Source organism: Schistocerca piceifrons, chromosome 2, assembly GCF_021461385.2.
Source record: "Schistocerca piceifrons isolate TAMUIC-IGC-003096 chromosome 2, iqSchPice1.1, whole genome shotgun sequence".
Lineage (NCBI taxonomy): Eukaryota > Metazoa > Arthropoda > Insecta > Orthoptera > Acrididae > Schistocerca > Schistocerca piceifrons.
The window spans coordinates 649262459-649282481 of record NC_060139.1 but is presented as its reverse complement, the minus strand read 5'-3'; the positions used below and the strand labels follow the sequence as shown (position 1 = coordinate 649282481).

General features: G+C 44.3%; 1 protein-coding gene across 1 annotated transcript in view; it reads left to right on the top strand.

The window, feature by feature from the left end:
- LOC124775695 overlaps positions 1–20023 on the top strand; it is a 139052-nt gene that overhangs the window by 103170 nt on the left and 15859 nt on the right. The window contains exons 9-10 of the mRNA XM_047250522.1: positions 9644–9776; positions 14794–14949. Of these exons, the coding sequence (XP_047106478.1) occupies positions 9644–9776; positions 14794–14949 (289 nt within the window). The remainder of the gene's footprint in view (positions 1–9643; positions 9777–14793; positions 14950–20023) is intronic.

The window sequence follows — 20023 nt, the reverse complement described above, 5'->3', positions numbered from 1 at the left end:
ACAGCGAGTAGTTTGCCTTCCGTAATGTTCGCACATGTATTGACAAAGCGCTGACGCATGTTGTCAGGCGTTGTCGGTGGATCACGATAGCAAATATCCTTCAACTTTCCCCACAGAAAGAAATCCGGGGACGTCAGATCCGGTGAACGTGCGGGCCATGGTACGGTGCTTCGACGACCAATCCACCTGTCATGAAAATGCTATTCAATACCGCTTCAACCGCACGCGAGCTATGTGCCGGACATCCATCATGTTGGAAGTACATCGCCATTCTGTCATGCAGTGAAACATCTTGTAGTAACATCGGGTGAACATTATGTAGGAAATCAGCATACATTGCACCATTTAGATTGCCATCGATAAAATGGGGACCAATTATCCTTCCTCCCATAATGCCGCACCATACATTAACCCGCTAAGGTCGCTGATGTTCCACTTGTCGCAGCCATCGTGGATTTTCCGTTGTCCAATAGAGCATATTATGCCAGTTTACATTACCGCTGTTGGAGAATGACGCTTCGCCGCTAAATAGAACACGTGCAAAAAATCAGTCATCGTCCCGTAATTTCTCTTGTGCCCAGTGGCAGAACTGTACACGACGTTCAAAGTCGTCGCCATGCAATTCATGGTGCATAGAAATATGATATGGGTGCAGTCGATGTTGATGTAGCATTCTCAACACCGACGTTTTTGAGATTCCCGATTCTCGCGCAATTTATTTGATACTGATGTGCGGATTAACCGCGATAGCAGCTAAACCACCTACTCGGGCATCATCATTTGTTGCAGGTCGTGGTTGACGTTTTTCATGTGGCTAAACACTTCCTGTTTCCTTAAATAACGTAACTATCCGGCGAAGGGTCCGGACACTTGGATGATGTCGTCCAGGATACCGAGCAGCATACATAGCACACGCCTGTTGGGCAGTTTGATCACAAAAGCCATACATCAACACGATATCGACTTTTTCTGCAATTGGTAAACGGTCCATTTTATCACGGGTAATGTATCACGAAGCAAATACCGTCCGCACTGGCGGAATGTTACGTGATACCACGTACTTATACGTTTGTGACTATTACAGCGCCATCTATCACAAAGCGAAAAAGTAGTCCAACTAAAACATTCATATTTCTTTACGTACTACACGAATATGTAATAAAAATGGGGGTTCCTATTTAAAAAAACGCAGTTGATATCCGTTTGACCTATGGCAGCGCCATCTAGCGGGCTAACCATAGCACCATCTGGTTTCCCCCTTCAAGCTAGACGAGTTTCGTTCTTTGTAGTTTTTTCGTTTGATGCTTATTTCGTGAGATATTTGGCCCAGTCACAATCAATGGACCACCCTATATAGCAAACAGATCAGCAGGTCCTCATAGCAGCAAGAGCAAGAACAGAGTGTCCAAGTCAGAGTGACACTTCGTCTGCCGGGCACGCGGCCCTCGCTAACCGATTTTGCTCGTCAAGCTGTTGTGTTGGCTGAGCCACGTCCAAGTTCAGACAACTTGCTAAGACGTACCTTACAGCTTCCACACAGCGATATACTATGACAGCAGGTGGCTAGATGACTACAGGTTCCTTGAGACAGACAAGTGGCTATTAACGTGCGCAGGAATACGCGACTCGAAATGTGATTGACAGCAGACAACTTTCAGGTGTACTACATACGTGCATTTGGAAATTATTAATATTTCAGTGCAACTGCACAAACTAGATATAAATAATGCCATTTACGTTCTGTATAAAAGAAAAGAGTACACAGCGAGTTTCTCATTCAGAAATTGCCTCTGAATGGCTGTTGTTTGTTAGAATATTGTGTTACGCCTCGTGTAAGATGGAAAAACGTTTACTAGATAATATCGGAATTCCAAAGCAGCAGGATTGTTTCATATTGAGAAAACAGTTTATTGTTCCGCGGTCCTGCTGCTAAGGCTGCCTGAGAACCCATTACTGTTACGGGAATGTGAGATTGATGATTTTAGGAGGGTTCGCAGCTCGTGGCCCTGCGGTGGCGTTCTCGCTTCCCACGCCCGGGTTCCCGGGTTCGATTCCCCGCGGGGTCAGGGATTTTTCTCTGCCTCGTGATGACTGGGTGTTGTGTGATGTCCTTGGGTTAGTTAGGTTAAAGTAGTTCTAAGTTCTAGGGGACTGATGACCATAGATGTTAAGTCCCATAGTGCTCAGAGCCATTTGAACCTTTTTTTGAACTTTAGGAGGGCCATAGTCAACGCCATGCAGGCGGACTCTTGATGCTGTTCAGGAAGAGTGGTCTGGTGCCAACAACAGAGGTTTCATTCTCACGCTTCCTTCGCTACACACTACACTGTACACCACCTATTACAGTCACCACGTGTAAGATGTAACTCTGACACACTGTGAGGAAATGGGCCAATGGTGGAGGAGGGAGAAAAACCATTCTGATTAGGCGATTGAACCTACCCCTGGGATTTGCCACCAACCCTTTCTCTCTTTTCTTGTCACTGAGGTCACGGCAGTTATTTTTCAGACCCGTCTGTACAAGAAATGCCCAGTCCCCAGGCATGTCGTTATCGGCAATTGCATTCTCTTAACGCATGTGGTCTGACTTTTCAAAAAGATTTCCATTTGTTACCGAATACTCTTGCTGCAGTCACCACAGACTCCTACTGTAGCGGCATCTGCGCAGACAGACCAGCGATGCAGGTTGTCAACTCCGCTGCGGAGTCTGGCCAATGCAAGAGTGTTTACAAACGAATACCACACTTGACAACAAACACTTAGGTACGGCCATCTTCCATAAGAGGGCATCAACCAGCAGCAGAGGAAGGGGGCGCGACGATCAACGAACTATTTCCTGGCGATCACGTGTGTGCAAATAGTCCCAGAAACATCCTTCTGCCCAGGGCTTGGTAAGCTGTTGCCTGGCCGTTCAGGCGGCAGTTCTCAGCTCACCGAGTGCAGAGAAATCGGCCGGTCAAGTGGTGTGCCACCTCGACCATCCTCTCTTCCACAACGATTGTGAGATCTTGATACCTTCGTGTTGGCCTGTCTACCAGCTGTTAACTGCCGACTTCGACGTGGAACAGTTGTATGGGTATAGAGTCCAAGGGAAGTCTGATTACAGGAATTACTTGTTATTTGCTTGATTCGCAGAAGGGATCCTTATTGTTTTCTGGTTTTGAAGAGTGTGTTGCAGTTGGTGGTTTATTGTAATTTCCTTAATAAAAAAGTTGGCAAACCGAATTATTTGTTGCTCTGTAGATTTAGCAACTCCTGCTAGTGATCATATCATGGTTTAAATATCAGAGGATTTACGATAACGGCAGTACGAGCTTTTCTGAGCTCCACAATACAATACACTGCCTGCCAAAAAAATAAAGGACTTAGAAGGAGAAGAAGAAACGAACTTAAAATTCGTGGGTTGAACGGAATGTGATGTCATTGCAATGATTCCGAAATCGAGTTAAATTTACGAAGAACTTGGCAGTATAAGTCCACTTATGACCACAGTGATTCCAAAATCGAGTCAAATTTATGAAGAACTTGGCAGTATAAGTCCACTTAGGACTATTATGCTGCACCCCTTCTAGCCCAGATACATGAACTGATTCGGTTGAGAAGAGTACCACAAAGCCGTTGTATCCTCTTCAGAGGCAAGCTGGACCCCAGCTGTTGTAACCCATCCTTGATATCCATGAAACTGTGTAATGTGTGAGTATGACGTGCTGGGGCTCGCCAGTGGATTCTGCAAACTGCCTAACAAGCTTATGTACTCGACATCGAAAAGTTATTCAAGCTAGTGTATGCCGTGTGTAACAATTGCTCGTTTCAGTAATTGAAATACTCTGCGATTTCAAAACTGTGCTAAATACAAATTGTAGCAATTCTCATTAACCATTCATGGTGCAAATGAAGTAAATTTCGTACTGCATGTATTAATTGTTCCAAGTAGTGGCGTCTGCTTTACAGTGCTGCGCTGTAACAGGAATAGCACAATTCAGTCACGGAACAAAAATCTGTCAGATTTATATTTTAATTAGGATTGAAACTGTTGTCACGAAAGTAATGTACAATTTGTAAACTTTCACGTTAGTTTATTTTCTCGTATTATTATCACAACTGAATAATGTGCAAGAAATTGTTTATACAAAACGTGAACATGTGTTCACATATTTATATCTCAAATGACTGCTTACTCGAAGCACAGGAATGTATGACAATGTGCGCGAAAATTCAATAAATGATTGCCTGAATCAATTACACTTGGGACAGACTTCTGTTAGCAAGTGATGGGTACCTCAGAGTAAATGGAATATTGTTACGGAACCGCGACTGGCTCTTCAAATTTGTGCAGCGTGCAATCACAAGTCAACAACGGATCGAAGATCCAAATAAGTAAAATCACTGAAGAAGCAACACAAGTTGCGGAATAGACCTCGCAAACTGTGAGCTGCTCAGACCAAAGACAGTGCTAACGCTAAAAAGCAACGCTTACTCAAAGGAGTCAGCAAAAATAGCGCCAGACTGCAGCCAGGCGTCTTTCTCTCTCGATATGACCTCACAGACACACGTCTTCGCACCGTTTCTCGTCTTCTCTGTGTTCCTCTTGGCTCCCAAAATCCCGATGGCTTGGAGGGGTGATTCACAACTTTCGCCACAGTGATGAGCAATATTTTCTCTGAATACTCTAAAACGCAGGCGATTCCAACTAAAACTTTTTCACCATCTCTTACTGCACGTTCGTTAACTGACACTGTGTATCCTGTGTCGCCACTCACTACTACACACTTTCACACCACAGCGCCTATGCTGACGATTCATCTGAATGGTCAGCAACAAACGGAATGTAAGATTCTGAAATTTTCGCACACTGGAGACGGCGAAATGGCAGTTTAGTGTTTTTGCATCGTCCAAAGGGTTGCACAGATTCTTCATGGCAGCAATACTCAGATGACCTGCGGTCGCTATGCTCTAACTTCTAAGGTTCGTGCCAGTTTGTGGCCGAACCCCGGCAAAGTTAAGAAAATACAACTCTGAAATTTATTTAGTATCGTAAAGCGATATGTGAGTGTATTGTCACATCTGGCTCTGGGACGGCATAGACGTCCTCGCTGATCCCTCACAAGCTCTATCAGGAACCGATTTTGGGAGATCGTTGGTCGTAGGAGTATCTCAGAATCACACTTCACATGTGCCATTTGTGTACAGGCATTGTCCTATTGAAAAATGGCGCCATGATATTGCTGCATGAGAGGTAACACTTGAGGACGCAGCATGTCCGTGGCGTAGCCTATCATTGTGCTGTCAGAATCCCCTCAATCACTACCAGCAGCGATTCGATGTGATACGCGATGGTTCCCCATACTGTGACGCGACCAGTAACACCGCTGTGCCTCTCAAAAACAATGGGATAATAAGATATCTGTGCAGGTCTCCTCCGTACTCGTAGACGACGGTCATTCTGGATAGTATAGAACCGTGAGTCGTCACTGAGCACAGTAAGACGCCATTCATGAGCAGTCCATGCTTCCCGCTCACCGCAAGACTCCAAACGCAGCCGCTGGTGTTGTAGTGTTAACGGCAGCCTACGTACTGGACGGTAATTACCTAACCCGGCTGCTGCTGGTCTCCGAACAACGGTACGGGATGGCACATAATGTTGCAAAGAGCGCATTACTGTTTTGCTCTCGGCTGGGAGTCTCAGGTGTGAAGGAGTTACGAAGTGCGTGGTGCGCAATACGGTGATCTTCCCGCGTGATGGTCAGGCACGGCCGACAGGAACCTTGACGAGTATGCCTGCCTTCACGATCCCATTCAATCCAAATCGGGCCACTGTCACATCCGAAAGCACCGCTGATGTGCATAATGCACGATTCGACCAGAAAGCACTGAGGCTCCTTTCTATTGGTAACACTTCTCACACGAGTATGTGGCATATCCGTGCCCTTCAAAGTGCTCACTCAACACCAGACGCTCCTCACTCTCCTTATGTACCCTATCATACCCGATAATAACACCAAACACAATCAACACTAATAAACTCTGGTGGACGTTCTACCTGTAAGAGAAAATTATAGCTCTAACCATTTACACACCCGCCGACGGTGGGTAAGCGTACGAAGTTACTTCGACATCCGATCATGTCTTTTAGCTCCTTCACTTTTTTTTTGTCAGGCTGTGTACTTTAGGAAGGTCCTGCCAGAACGGAGCCATAGAGAACACTCAAACTTCAATCCTTTTCGTGCTCAAGATAGCGAGCAACTGTTGCTTCCTTTAAATTCTGTTGTGGATCTTTATCTTCTCATTTTCTCTGTAGAGTGATGCAGCAAAACAGAATGCATTTTTCCTTATCCCCATCGTTTAGCACTTGGAAGTTCCATCCTACACGATATTAGCGTTGAATTTTGTTTGGGTGTAGAGTGTAACGTTCCTTGCTTGCTTTTACCATGGATTTTATACTGCCAATGGAAAACTGTCGACACCATTCGATGTTTTACTAAGATATATCTGAGCATTTTGCGACTCACAAGCTTATTTTGCAAAATAATCTGCCAGGTTGAAATGATCTGGCCAGTACGAACTGCAGAGTCGAACTGTCGATGCAGATCTCGTTGCACACCTGTAGCAAATTCTAACTTGTTAAACCAGAGAACAAAAACCACCTCTGTGGCTGGCTCCTTTCTATGATGAGTCCCTTTGATCGTGCATAGTCTTGTCACAGTCCAAATCTAACCTTAAATGCCCAGACACAGCTTAATACTTCCCTTTCCTAAACTTCACATAATCGTCTCAGTGTTTCATTACTGCCCACACTGTCTGATCCCTCATATTCCCCCATTTTCCTGTATTCATTGAGTTCTTTTGCCTACGTGATCCATATAGTCTGCAGTTACAATTTTTAAGTCTTACTTTTAACTGATACTGCATTACTTTCCATGTTTAATACCTCTTGAAGTTGTCTCCGTAAGTATTGTTTTATGTTACTTGGTTTATTTATTTAGTGCATACTATACATAGGAACAGTTTTTGAGTATACTGTTAATGTTTTTCCTGTTTTTCCCTTTTTATTTGTATATTGTTCAACTTTTTAGTTTTTAAAATGCGTTACCAGCACACTTACTGTATGTCCCCTCACACTCCTCCATTTTCCCCCATTTTTTAAATTTCTGTTTATCTTATCGATATTGATTAACTTCCTCATACATGCTGTAGGTACATTGATAATTCTTTATTTTAATTGGTTTGTGTATCACTCTCCATGTTTTATACCTCCTGAATAGCGTTGTCAAGTACTAATTTTATTTTACTGGTTTTGTTTATTAACATAAACTGCTATTTATGCAAGCTGTTCCAGTTTTTTATTTAATCTTTTCCTGTTTACTCCCTTTATATTTATTTATTGTTCAGCTTTTTTCATTACATTACCATCACGTCCTCAAAGAGGTCATTTACTGTGCGTTTGTGCTTCAATCTAGATGTGTAATTTCTTTTCCAATGCCTTTTACAAATGTTGTAACTTCTTTGGCGACAACAGTCAGGTAACGTCTGAAGACGGCCTTGTAAACCGTAAAACCGATTAACACAATAAAGTTAACATTGTACAACAAAAGTAAAAAATGTTCAAATGTGAATGAATTCCTAAGGGACCAAACTGTTGACGTCATCGATCCCTAGACTTACACCCTATTTAAACTATCTTATGATAAGAACAACACACACACCCACGCCCAAGGGAGGACTCGAACCTCCGGCGGGAGGGGCCGCGCAATCCGTGGCATGGCGCCTCAAACCACGTGGCGAAAAAAAGTAAACTAGTGCTTTTCATTTATTACTCAAAGATAGTTAAGCGGCGCACCCGGTTTATTTTCTATACACTATATTTGTGGAACTGTGTTGACAACGGCAGGTCGACTTTGGGGAAAGAGGAGAGAATTTACACGTCTGACATTCAATTAGAAGGGTAGAGAAATATCGTACTACGTTTATGGAAGTATTTTCTCCACGGTTGCGGATAGATAATATAACTCTTATTTGCAACAAGACAGTATGTTATCGAGCCGATATTTTGTTGCGAAGAATTGTGAGATCCGTCATCGCTGGGTTGGGCAAAATGTCTCTCGAGATTCGACACTTCTTCGCTACACGCCTTCTTCCTTTGATCACACACTATGCGATTTCCTTTCGTTAGAACTCATAAAAAATTCGGTGTACGCAGCTCCACCAACTACTCTGGGGAACTGCTTTTATTGTTTTAGCGGAGGGTGGGAGTACAGTACATTTTGCTATTCGAGAGGAGAAAGCCAAGTGCCAGCACACGTTTTCTCACTTTTCCATCTCATTTTTAGCTACGAAGGACGGGGACAGGTCACTTCAGAGGTGCACATCACAGTCACCTGCACTCAACATGTATGCTTACAACACCACACTCAGAGTTCGCAAAGGAAATATGCCAATGGGGCGAAGGGTGAAAACAGGCGGTTGAACCTACACCTTGGCCTCTTCCAGCCAACACTGCTATACAGCTTTGACCAAAAGTATGTTTACGGAGGAGAGGAGTAATCAGTGACTAGAGATTTGCATAACTCGATTTCTCCAAACACATTGTGAACAAAATATTTTATAGTGAAAATGATTGTTATTCATGAGCTGTTTCTTTTTCGTAGTTATCTTGCTTTTGTTCAGAAAAACAATAGTTATTCTCTTTTCCGCAGTTATATAACAATACGTATTTCATATGTCACATTACTTCAGTTGCTCTTCCACCTTTCATTTCACGTCCAAATTTAAACGCACTGTATGTCAGCTGAGTTCATTATAAATTTCAAGACTGAAACAACCATGGACTTAAAAGCAGTAATACATGTAACCTACTTTTAACGTCCTTCGCATTTTCGGTTTACAGTACCTCCTCTAGTGTCAACAAACAGGTAAAATGAAATGAAATGCCATGTGGCTAGGGCCTCCCGTCGGGTAGACCGTTCGCCTGGTGCAGTTCTTTCGATTTGACGCCACTTCGGCGACCTGCGCGTCGATGGGGATGAAATGATGATGATTAGGACAACACAACACCCAGTCCCTGAGCGGAGAAAATCTCCGACCCAGCCGGAAATCGAACCCGGGCCCTTTGGATTGACAGTCTGTCACGTTGACCACTCAGCTACCGGGGGCAGTCAACAAACAGTTGGCTAACATAAGACTGAATGGCTTACATCTCATAAAGTACTCGCTTACGAATATTATAGGAATACATCCTAGCTCTGACAAGTATTATCTCCTATAAGAACATGGGACACTTTAAAAAAAACTACAGATAAAACCAGAGGTTATCCGGTCTCCTGCTGAAAAACTGCTCCGATATCAGTACTAAGTTGTATTTCTCCTGCTAAATGTTGCAAGAAATCGATGTCTCTTTCCCTCCGATGAACGCTTTGGTGTAAGTCGTTACAGATGAAAATTTTAGTAAATATGCAACTTTCAATATAGTTAGCACACAATATGTCACCAAAAGTAAATTTTAACAGTTTTGTGATAGAGATTGAAACCAAAGTAATCGCACTCTGTATTGATGTGATGCACGCTTTCAGGATTTCAGCACAGCAATATGTGTTGGTGTTACGGTTCAGCATATTCGCGTCAAATGGGTCCAAACTCTTTGTTTCAGACTGGGCTTCTATCTGGATTCCCGCACATCTGCAGAATCACATTCGCAATGATGGTGTCTTGGGTTGGAGACTACATGCTGAAGAAGGAGATCGTCTCGCGGACTAATCTAAGGAAGATAGCCACTGCCCTGTGTAAGTTTTTGGACAACGGTAAAGTTATCGGAAATATAATAGTCTACACCTTGTAGAAGCAAATATTCTGCTTTGTAATCTCCTAATCTTTAGATCTCTACATAAATTTTCCATTTTGTTCTGGTCTTGGTGAGTGTTCTATTGGTTTCTTGTCAAATGGCACCTACCTGTTATTCAAAAACTTGTATGTGAAATGTATTGTTTCTGAAATAATGTTTCACAAATCCCGGTCATTTTCACTTATTAGTTTTCTGCCCTTTACTCCTACAGTGTTTTCTTACATTTCTAGAATCAATTTTGTATTATATCTCTCCACTTAATACCGGGTGATGAAGGGGTCAGTATAAATTTGAAAACTGAATAAATCACGGAATAATGTAGATAGAGAGGTACAAAATGACACACATGCTTGGAATGACATGGGGCTTTATTAGAACCAAAAAAATACAAAAGTTAAAAAATGTCCGACAGATGGCGCATAATCTGATCAGAATAGCAATAATTAGTATAACAAAGTAAGACAAAGGAAAAATGATGTTCTTTACAGGAAATGTTCAACATGTCCACCATCATTCCTTAACAATAGCTGTAGTCGAGGAATAATGTTGTGAACAGCACTGTAAAGCATGTCCGGAGTTACGGTGAGGCAGTGGCGTCGGATGTTGTCTTTCAGCATCCCTAGAGATGTCGGTCGATCACGATACACTAGCGACTTCAGGTAACCCCAAAGCCAATAATTACACGGACTGAAGTCTGGGGACCTGGGAGGCCAAGCACGACGAAAGTGGCGGCTGAGCACACGATCTTCACCAAACGACGCGCACAAGAGATCTTTTCACGCGTCTAGTAATATGGGGTGGAGCGCCATCCTGCATAAACATCGTACATTCCAGCAGGTGTTTATCAGCCGGACTGGGGATGATGTGGTTCTGTAACATATCGGCGTATCTCTCACCCGTCACGGTAGCAGTTTTGCTGTCCAGCGCCATCTGCCGAACATTTTGTGAACTTTGTTTTTTTTTGTTCTAATAAAACCCCATGTCATTCCAAGCACGTGTGTCAATTTTTACCTCTCTATCTACATTATTCCGTGGTTTATTAAGTTTTCAAATTTATACTGACTTTTTGATCACCCGGTATTCCGAATTGTTCAGAACTATCACATTCAGATGTTTTCGGTTTCGCTTCATCCGATAGTCCCACACTCTACGACTCGCCTGTGTAGTGATTTGTTCTAGAAATATCATTTCAGGCCGTTTCTCTTCAATTGCAAGTCAGTATTTTGGTACCAGCAGAGCTCTCCTTTTGAACCAAAAAAAAAAAAAAAAGATTAAGTCGTGCACAATTTTCTCTGACATCTCAAAGAAAAAAGACGAAGGTTTAACGTGTTTAGGGGAGAAGGCACTGCCACGGAGTGGCCTGGTGGAGTGAACATATTATGAAGTCCACGTGTTTGAGCGATAAAAGCGTCACTCTACGTTAATAGAATGTTGTTCTGTTTCCATTTGGCATTAACTCCAAGTGCACCTTTCCAATCAGTCTGATGATTTCGCCTATGCGTTCTCGATAAGAAACTCTGGATATCGTTGAATAAGAGAATAATATGGTGGTCTGAGGTCACTCAGGGTTGTTACAAATAAACTTACACAGCCTAATTAGTATGGTGGCATCAAATGAGGCGTTATATTGTCTTCATCGTACTGTTTGTGACATTTTTATAAAGTAGTGAAATCACTGCTTTATATGCTTCATTCCGCATGTCACTAGAATTCACTGTTGCTTGTTAATATTTTTGCATATGTAAAGCGTTCGCCTCCAAACAAGTAGTACTGAATCATGTTATTTCCACAGGACGCTATCGAACTGAAATATCGACGATAAATTATAAAAGCAAGAGAAGACTAGACGCTTTTGAAAAGTGGTGTTGCAGAAGAATGCTGAAGGTTACATATATAGACGGGGTGCGTAAAAAATTCACAAATAGGCTAAAAGAAGGTACGAGTTGATAGGATCCGTCCTGAACCATGGGGTAACCGTTAATCTGAAAACTGAGGGAAGTTATATTTGGAGGCGAAGGAAGGGGGGCGGTTGGGGGGGGGGGAAGGGGAACAGATTCAGCAGCAGTTATGTAAAGAGACTTCCACGGGAGACAAAAGTAGACTAATTGGAGTTCAGCAGTATACCAGTCTTCTGAATAAAGACTACAAAAACAAAAGGACACTGCTACAGAGTCGTAAGTGTAATAATTCAAAGCAGCGAATTGTGGATGGAGTAGAAACCACTTGCTGAACATGAAAATGCATAGCTACTATATTTCTTTTTCCCGAAAGAGAGGCTTTTTGCTTGGGATTACATACTGTTCCGTTGGAACCTGATATTGAATCTTATGCATTATGTCCCAATATCGTGCTCTGTGTAGGCTAGGCTGCCAAGTGTATTGACAGTCCGTTTTTGTGGTGGTCTGGACGGCAGGGTGTCGCGACCAACATAACAATATAATCGGTCTGACCTTTCAGTTGGTCAGTGTTCTTGTGCATTGTCGGTACCGCAGAACTGAGCAATAACGAGGGGAGCAGGGCAACAGATATGCTTCTCTCACCGTCCCAACCACGGTACACTGCGTGACTCATTGCCGCATACATGTCGCACCCTTAAGGTCTAGTAACTTACCACATGCGTACAGTTGGTTAGATGTCACCCTCCCTAACACCTCCCTCAGTTCAGAGTCTGCTGTAGTTCAATGTGGTCTAAAAGTGGAGATACGGGTCCCTGAAGAGTACACATGAAGAATGGACCAGCTCATTGGAAGCGTTGTGTCAGTTATGTATCAGTCCTGGTGCCAGGTGTCAGTGGCTTGAAGATTCACACCTGAATATCCACACCAGCCGACCAGCTTTTACTGCCTCTTACTGCGGCACAAAATGTAACCTCAAGTACTGTAGCCAAAGATCCAGCTGGGTGTATGGATGAAAGAATAGTGCAAAGCTTGACAAGTGGTAAACTCTCCTTGTTCGCAGCAGTAGTCATTTGAGAGAGTGGGGTCGACAAGGAGAGAACAAACTACCGAAATGCACTGTGTAGCTAATACAGGGCCAACTCCCGGCAACATGGTGAGTGGAACAACTGCCTGCAAAGACCATGGACCTCTACATTATGTCACGGAGGTGGGGGACAGTGCGTCTTGAATTTCAACACTGCTGTCTGTTGCCTTTGCTTCAAAGTAAGGCAAAAGTGCTCTTCCAACAGTGCAACGGCTTTGCCCACAATCATGGTTAGCTGATGCACTATGGCCCTGTGCAGCACATCACCACTTCTATCACAAGCTGAAGATGTGAGGAAAATGAGGAGACTCCTGTCCTTCAATCTGCTTTACTGACAACATCCATTGACCAATAGCGAGAACAAGTGGAGGTACCATCCAAAAAAACGTCCTAAGATGACAACTGGTTCGCATGCCGTCATATCTGTGGATTATTCCAGGACTGTAGAAGAGACTTAAGTTAATGTTAAATGGGTGTTCTGTTTTTTTTGTTTGTTTGTTTTTCCGCAGATTAAACCGCGGTGTCCCGATATTCCATTGTGGAACGAAGGACGATAGCTGTCTTTCGGTCCCGAAATATCGTACGAGAAAAGTTCGAGGCCTGGACCGGACTGGATGCACCATCGCGCGGTATAATTTCTAGTATCTATAACAATTTTGTAAGGACAGGATCTGTTCTAGACGACTGAAAGGGAAACAGCGGTAAAGAGAGATCTATCCGAACTGAAGAGAATATCATCCTCATTTAGAGAGGTATGGTAGCCAGCCCAACGAAGTCCTCACGCAAACTTTCTCTAGACACTTACATTTCTCAAAAGTGAGTTGTTAGAATTTTGCACCATGATTTAGAAATGACGCCATGCCACTTGTAGACTGTGCAGCGGCTCACAGAAGCGAACAAGCAAGCATATGTGAGTGCTGCACAAATTATCTTGGAAATGCTGCATTTGGAGTCTGACTTTCTATTCGTGTTTTCTGACGAAGCAACACTCCGCGTCAGCGGTTGTGTGAACAATCACAACTGTATCATTCGGACGATCGAGCACCCTCTGGATGTTAGAGGGAGCATGCGGGATTCCCTCAAGATGAACGTTTGATGTGCAGTGAGCAAAGTTAGTATGACAGGGCCCTTCCTTTTTGAAGAACAGGCGGGCAGGGGAGAGAATTACCTCGCCACGCTCAGCACGCTCATGGAGGAGAACGTGCCACTTGCCATTCTCCAGCGAGGGTACTTTCAGCAAGACAGTGCCTCTGTTAATTACAGTCATAGGGCTCCAGATTACTTGAACAACACGTTCTGTAAGCGTAGTATCGGTAGAGGTGGATCTCTCCCACGGCCAGCACGTTCACCCGACCTGACGCCATGCGATATTTGGCCATGGGGTATGGTCAAGGATCGTGTCTACTCCAGTAAACCCAGCAAGTTGGACGACCTGAAGCACCGCACCACTGAGGCCAATGGGCCTTATAATCAACAATGGACACACTCTGTAAGTGCACTGAGCGGGATGGATGCCAAAGCGAAACCCTGTAACCAAATTCTTGTCTTGTAATTTCACGTGATTGAACACCCTTTTAATGTTAACATATTTCTGCCACACCCTATATACAAGACAATGAAGTTGTCCAGGATGAGATTTTCACTGTCCAGTGAAGTGTGCGCTGACATGAAACTTCCTGGCAGATTAAAACTGTGTGCCGGACCGAGACTCGAACTCGGGACCTTTGCCTTTCGCGGGCAAGTGCTCTACCAACTGAGCTACCCAAGCACGACTCACTCCCCGTCCTCACAGCGTGAACCGTGCTTGAGTAGCTCAGCTGGTAGAGCACTTGCCCGTGAAAGGCAAAGTTCCCGAGTTCGAGTCTCGGTCCGGCACACAGTTTTAATCTGCCAGAAAGTTTAATGAAGTTGTTGTCTACGTCAGTTTGGCCTTGTGGTAAGTAGTGCTGAGTGCGTGAGTGTCGGTGTCGTTGCAGGCACGGTGGTGCAGGGCGTGCTGGTGCTGGGGCTGGCCTACTCGGGCTGCAGCCCCGTGGTGGCCGCCGTGTGCCTGGCCGCCGCCGTGGGCGCCAGCGGGGCCGTCTCCACAGGGCCGCTCGCCTCGCTCGTCGACATCAGCCCCAACTACGCCAGTAAGTACTGACCCTCTGTCTACACTACTCGTCTCGTCCTGTTTGCCGCTGTTCCATTGTTATTTTAAACATCTCTGAGTGCTTCCTAGAGTCAACGTGTAGCCACAGCTGGTGAGTCGAGTGGACATACCAGGAGTGGCAACAGTTTCTGTTTATACACAGCATTTAGTTTAGTTTTTGTTCTCACTTGCTTCTGCGAGGAAGTGAATCGTGTCTGCGTACTGTACTGTGTTGACTAGTCTATGCTAACTTATTTTAAGTTATGCAAATTAAAGAGGGAGTGGAGAGAAAGGAAAAGAAGAGGAAGAAATTAATGGTACCAGCTACATCAGGTCTTGCTCGCCCGGTCAGCCGTGCGGTCTAACGCACGGCTTTCCGGACTGGGAACGAGCGTCTGGTCCCCGGCAGACTTGTGTCGAGGTCCGGTGAGCCGGCTAGTCTGTGGATGGTTTTTAGGCAGTTTTCCACCTGCCTTGGCAATGCAGGCTGGTTTCCCATATTCCGCCTCAGTTACACTATGTCGGCGATTGCTGCGCAAACAAGTTCTCCACGTACGCGTACACCACCATTACTCCACCGCGCAAACATGTGGTTACACTCGTCCCTGGGGGGGGGGGGGGGGGGTCGAGGTTGGGTTGTTTGGGGAAGGAGACCAGACAGCGAGGTCATCGGTCTCATCGGATTAGGGAAGGACGGGGAAGGAAGTCGGCCGTGCCCTTTGAAACCATCCCGGCATTTGCCTGGAGCGATTTAGGGAAATCAAGGAAAACCTAAATCAGGATAGCCGGATGCGGGATTGGACCGTCGTCCTCCCGAATGCGAGTCCAGTGTGCTAACCACTGCGCCACCTCACTCGGTCCTTGGGGTAGGGAGGGGGGGGGGGGGTTACACCGGGAGTCTAACCACACAATAACCCTGAAAGAGTGGTTCGGTGTGGGGCGGAGGAGGGATGAAGTGGACTGCGGTAGTCGTCGTGGGGTTCTGGACCACTGCGGCTGCGCCGGGGACGGAGCCTCTCCGTCATTTCTGGGCCCCCGGTTAACATACAGTACAATATATCAGGACTTTGTGTGCAATGAACAATGATAAATGACTTCGTGCGGAATGAGCAGCGATGAATGAATATGTGTGCCGGATGTGCCAACCACTGCGCCACCTGAACACAGGGTTTGTCGGAAATGCGCAGATTGTCTTGGCATGCTTCCCAGCCGACCCACACTTCTACCCAGCGTCACCGATTCGCAGTTCCCATCCGTATCCTTCATGCTCGCTAATTTTAGATTCCCGCTGGAGGTCGAACGCAAATGTGCATCCACACTGAAGTGTCCGGATTCATTGCCCATCACTGCGAATCAAATATATGAATGCATGGAACCACACAGTATCGATGGACAGTGAATCCACAACGCTCAGTGCGAATGCACATTAATGTTCGACCTACAATGCGAATCTAAAAGTGGCGACTATGGAGGACATGGGCAGGGCCTTCAGACAGGTGGTGCTGGGTAGGAGTTTGAGTCAGCTGGGGAGCGGGCTGAGATAGTCCGCACATCTGCGATAAACACTGTGTCCGATTGGCAACGTGATTAAAGTAAATGCCTAGAAGGCAGGAGATCTGCGTCCGAGTCCCAGTCAAGCACACATTTTCACTCGTCGCTGTTGATTCCACATAAAATCTCAATGCAGCTGATACCATTAATTCCTTCCCTTTACTTTACTTTCTCCCCTTCCCCCCTTCAATGTAAATAACATTTATTACAGCTGTGAACCCCGCTCATTATTCCAAGCTGTTTCGTATAATTCAGTGTATTTGTATTGTGTTAGCTGACTTTCGTGTGTAGTAAAAACCAGAAGCATTATATCAGCACTTAAGTTCCAGATCAGTCTCATACACCGTCCTTCTAAAAAATTCCGAGGCACGTTTTATTCCCGGCGTACTAGTGATGTTAGCGCAGTAACTAAGGCGGCAGCTTGAACTAGCAACAGTAAACAACTTGTGAGCAGACGTTGTTAAGTAGTCGACGTGGGGCCATAGTGTATCAACGTTGCTGTGTCACAAATCGTGATGGAGCAACATCTCTAAATCAAGTGTTCAGGACATTCTCCAGAATGTTTTGATGAAGAAAGTTTGCAAAGTTTACACCGCACATCTTGACCCACGAACAAAAACAACGATGCGTGGATACCTACCGCAGTGCAATGAATTGTAAGATGAGCGCAATTCTTTTAGGAAAAAAATCATCACAGGAGACAAGAAATGGTGTAATCAATACGAATGTATCAAAAAACGTTGCTGTGTCACAAATTGTGATGCAGGAAATCTCTAAATCAAGTGTTCAGGACATTCTCCACTGGAATTCTCAATGTGGAATGCGAGTTGAACAACATTGCAAAAAAAGACTTTTTTCCAGTTCTATGCGTTGTACTCAAATAACTTAACAAAAGCAAGTCTTCTTCTCCAGACTGTGTACCATTTAAGTTCCTTTCAGAGTGTGCTGATGCAATAGCTCCATACTTAACAACCATATACAACCGCTCGCTCGACGAAAGTTCCGTACCAAAGACTGGAAAGCTGCACAGGTCACACGAATGTTTAAGAAAAGTAGTAGGAGTAACCCACTAAATTACAGGCCCACATCATTAACGTCAATATGCAGCTGGATTTCGGTGCACATATTGTGTTCGAACGTTATGAATTACCTCGCAGAGAACGGTCTATTTGCAAACAGTCAACACAAATTCAGAAAACATCGTTCTTGTGAAACACAACTAGCTGTACACAAACACGAAGTGTTGAGCGCTACTGACAAGGGATTTCAAATTGATTCCGTACTTCTAGATTTTCAGAAGGCTTTTGACACTATACTACACAAGTGGCTTGTTGTGAAATTGCGTGCTTATGGAATATAGTCTAAGTTATGTGATTGGATTCGTGATTTCCTGTCAGAGAGGTTACAGTTCGTAGTAATTGACGGAACGTCATCGAGTAAAACAGAAGTGATTTCTGGCGTTTTCCAAGGTAGTGTGTTATAGGCCCTCTGCTGTTCCTTACCTATATAGACGATTTAGGAGACAATCTGAGCAGCCGCCTTAGGATTTTTGCAGATGATGCTGTCGTCTATGGTCTAGTAAAGTCATCAAAGATCAAAACAAATTGAAAAACGATATAGAAAAGATATCTGTATGATGCGAAAATTGGCAATTGCCCCTAAGCAATGAAAAGTGTGAGGTCATTCACATGAGTACTAAAAGGAATCCGTTGAACTTTGGTTGCACGATAAATCAGTGAAATCTAAAGACCATAAAGTCAACTAAATATCTAAGAATTACAATTATGAACAACTTACATTGGAAAGAACACACAGAAAAGTTTGTGGGTAAAGCAATCAAAAGATTGCGTTTTATTTGCAGACCACTTTGAAAATGTAACAGATATGCTAAAGAGACTGCCTACAGTACGCTTGTCCGTCTTCTTTTCGAGTGCTGCTTCGCGGTGTGGGAACCCTACCGGATAGGATTAATGGAGTACATCGAGGAAGTTCAAAAAAAGAGCAGCACGTTTCGTATTATCCAGAAATAGGGGAGAGAGTGTCACTGACATTATACAGGATTTTGCGTGGATATCATTAAAACAAAGACTTTTCCCCTTTGAGTAGGTCCAAAGAAAAGCAGCGCATTTGCTTACAGGTTTGTTTGCTTGCTCCTACGTACGTCTCACAAAAAGAACGTGAAGGTACAATTAGAGAGATTCAAGCTCACAAGGGACCTTAACGACTGTCACGACTGGAACATGAAAGGAGAAAATGGCACTGGTACACAAAATACCCTTCGCAACCCACCTTGAGGTGGCTTGTGGTGTGTAGCAGTAGATGCGTCACAAAAAATTCTTTCCGGTAAATGAAACTGACGTCGTCTCTTTTGGTGCATGATCATCGCCTTCACTAATGCTTTGATTGATGTTTCCCTTCTAAGGTGACGTGATAGTTACACGTCTCACCAACGGTAAGGAAATCTGCGCACAAAATTGGAAGCTGTCTTTCCAAAACGCGTGAATGTCTGGATTTCACGGCGAATGTTCTGACGTAACTGGTCGTTGGTGCGTGGTTTGTTACTGTACACATTATCTTTAACGTCACCCCATAGGAAAAAGGCAAGTGGTCAAGTCAGGTGACCTTGGATGCAATAATCCATTGGAAATCACTCTAACAGAGAAAAATGATTCACTTTGTCGCCAGCTTCGTCACCAAGCCTTGAATACTGTGTCTAACCATTCGTCATTGATGGGATATATGTGTCCTTGAGCGTTGGGACCTCTGTGTCTCATATCTACCTAGTGCTAACATGCAGCATGAAGCTTTGGGACAATACTATGGGCCATGTTGTGGATATCTAGGGTGTTCATTTTAACTAAAGACATTGAAATATTTCGAAAACTACACATCAGATAAAAAGAGGTCATAATTCCAATTTGTTCGTCTCATATGGGACATCCAATGACACGATACACGACCCCCCCCCCCCCCCCCCGTGCGTGGGTGGCGAGGAGCAACTGGAAATCTTCGATGGGAACCTGTTTTTTATTGCAGATTACGATTCTACGGCAAAATCTAATTACGTTTTGTCTGAAGTATTTTATTCATTTCGCCTCAGATGGTGCTGTAATCGGAGGGATAGAAACTGGTACACAATCGTAAATTTACGACATACTACTCAGTGGCTCTTGAATATCCAATGGCTCGTGGGACCCCACCTCCATGCTACGAGGGCAGGATAGGGCAGTATTTAATAAATTCTGATTGGAAACCCCTTTCGCAACGTTGCTCTCCTCCTACGTATCGAACAGGGGACTACTCGACGCGCCACTCTGGTCGTGGCTCCTGGCCAACGCTACTCTACTTTTCCAATTGGAGTAAGGGTTCAAATGCAGTCCGCCAACTTCAGTAAACTTAGTGATCCGCTTTTCAAATGACCGTATGAAGGATATATGCATATCTGCGGGAATACCAGCACAGGCTTTTCTGATGCGGTCGACCATCTCTTCATGGTTTGCTGGCATTTGCTGGTACGCCTTATC